This window comes from Vitis vinifera, chromosome 4 (genome assembly GCF_030704535.1).
Source record: "Vitis vinifera cultivar Pinot Noir 40024 chromosome 4, ASM3070453v1".
Lineage (NCBI taxonomy): Eukaryota > Viridiplantae > Streptophyta > Magnoliopsida > Vitales > Vitaceae > Vitis > Vitis vinifera.
Genome location: NC_081808.1, coordinates 9,147,412 through 9,149,805, shown reverse-complemented (window position 1 = coordinate 9,149,805; position 2,394 = coordinate 9,147,412). Strand labels below are relative to the sequence as shown.

At 32.7% G+C, this 2,394-nt stretch overlaps 1 protein-coding gene across 1 annotated transcript; it reads right to left on the bottom strand.

The window, feature by feature from the left end:
- Positions 1 to 336: 336 nt before the first annotated feature.
- On the bottom strand, positions 337 to 1,548 carry LOC104879072 (uncharacterized). Its single transcript, XM_010650555.3, has 2 exons — positions 1,458 to 1,548; positions 337 to 1,048 (listed from the first exon to the last, which is right to left on the bottom strand). The coding sequence occupies exons 1-2, from the start codon at positions 1,537 to 1,539 to the stop codon at positions 561 to 563; spliced, it is 570 nt and encodes a 189-aa protein (XP_010648857.1). The 5' UTR covers positions 1,540 to 1,548; the 3' UTR covers positions 337 to 560.
- Positions 1,549 to 2,394: the final 846 nt, after the last annotated feature.

The window sequence follows — 2,394 nt, the reverse complement described above, 5'->3', positions numbered from 1 at the left end:
TTAGTTCGTTTCTGAATTGAAATGAAAGAAATTTTGGGTTGTCGAGAGTGAAAAAAATGAGAGAAAGCTTCCAAATGAGAGAGGAAACATTTAGATTGGGTAGTCGAGTCGAGTGTTTTTTTTTTTTTTTTTAAGAAGTTAAAGATTTAGAATTTAGTGTTTTTTCTTAATTTCAGTGGTCCTGTTGACATGGAGGTTGGGATGATGCTGAGGATGCTGAGATGGAGAAATGGAGGGGGCAATTTGGGTACAGAAGATAGAGCCAGCTCAGAGTGCACAAAAACCATAATACTTTTCATATTAAAAGCTAATTTTCATATTTCCCATTGTTGGGTTTCGAAAACCATATAATTCCCAAATAGCAGCTCCAAAACACAAGTTTCCCCAATTATATAGCTAGTCATTCATTAAAATTCTAGAACTGCATAAGATACCCTTACTCTTAAGATTCTAAAAGTAGAAAGATGTTCTGAAGTACAATAATGTCCAATTACTCTCTTGATGACATTGGGTCCTTCGACTTGTAGCTGGTCTTCCTCAAGGCTATTGTACCATATCAGTTATGAAGCTAAGCTCGTACTGGGTGGGGATTTTGGCGATGATGATGCAGGTATATTTGGTATTGGTGATGGTGGTGATCGAACTGACGGCCTCTTGAAACCCACTCTGTTTCTGAAGATGTTACACAGACCTGCTACTGTACAATGATAATTAAAATCAGAAGTCTTTTCATGTACTAGTGATGATGATGCCAGAGATGATGAACTCTTTCCATGACAAGGAGAAGTACTTGTTGTTATGGAATTGAACCAACTACAGTGCAAGCACTCTGCAGGAGAAGAAAGTGTTGTGATTGGAAGGGGCCCAGGTGGTGTACATGGGGGTGGAGGTGGTGATGCTGGGGGCTTCTCGATTTGGGTAATGCTCATGAGCAGTCTGTTGCATGAGGAACTGTCTGGAGTTATCTCCTGTGCTGCTGGAAATGGAGGAGAAAGACTCGTGGGCATCTCCAAATTATCAGTCTGTCTCAAGGCATTCAGTGAATTCTCTATGGCATGCATAAAAGTAAATGTATAATTCAGATTCACAGTTGTGTAAGTTAAAATCAATCTCAACGTATTCGTGAAAACTGAAAAGTAAGCAACTTAAGAGCCCATATAGCTGAATCTTTGGCTTATGGTAAATAGATTAATACTTAAATTTACTTCATAATTACAAATTGTAGGAACAGAGTTGAGGAGTACTGGTGAAAACATCAATAAAACAAAAAAACCAAACTGTTCTTAGTGACTTCAAATCAATAGGCCTCCCTTTTTTCTCCTTTTTTTGAGAGAAAATGGTTCAGTTCACTTATAAGGAAGATAGAGTTGGGCGTGAACAAGGTTAGCCTCCTGTATTTTGGGAGAGGATATGTTGAAAGAGTTGGGGAAAGAAGAAGTGAGTGTTCGCTTAGTTACCTGATAAAGTCCTTGCATGAGCAAGAATAGCAAGAAGCTGAAGCAAAACAAAGAGGAAGATGAGAAGTGAAGTTCCCATCATGCTACTTAATATTCCTCAGTCATTCAATGCACAAAAGGAATGGGATCTAAGAAGTCATTTGTAGATGCAAAAAGGTGCCTACATTATCAATAATTGATCAACAACTCCATGCTTCCTCATCTTCAAGTCAATTTTACTCTATGTAATGCTTCACACCGAACTAAGAGGATGTTTGGTAAACCAATTTAATAATTTAATATAACTGGATAACTTAATTTAATTCATTAAATAGATTAAACACGTTTAATAAAATAAATTAATATTACAACTTAAAGTTGCTTTTTTAAAAATATTAAGTCAAAATAATTAATTTATTTTTAATTTCAAATTTTTTTCTTTATTTGTTTACACACTAATGAGAATATATTTTAGAATTAAGATTCCACATCTATTACTTATTTTTTATAATAAAAATTTTATGATTATCTTATCTATTTATAATACTTTAGACATGAATATTTTATAAATGTGTTTAAAATTAATGAAAATAAATGAGTTAAAATCAATTACATAAATATTAGTTAAAATTAGAAGGAGAATCTATTAATTTGATGATTTAAAATAAATTTAAAATTACCTTTATCAAATAATCTTAACACTTAAAGTAAAAAAATAAATAATAAATTTTAAATTAATAACTTAAAATCAACTTAAGTTATTAAATTATAAATATTAAATTTTACATAATATCCATGCATTCCATGCATGAAGCAACTTTTCAAACATAAAAATCCATCCTTCTCACTATTCTTTTGCATGTGAAAAACCATGCATGAACCAACCTTTCAAACCAAAAGCTTCATCCTTCTCACTATTGTTTCACATGTGAAAAACCATTTGTTTTATCCACTGGCA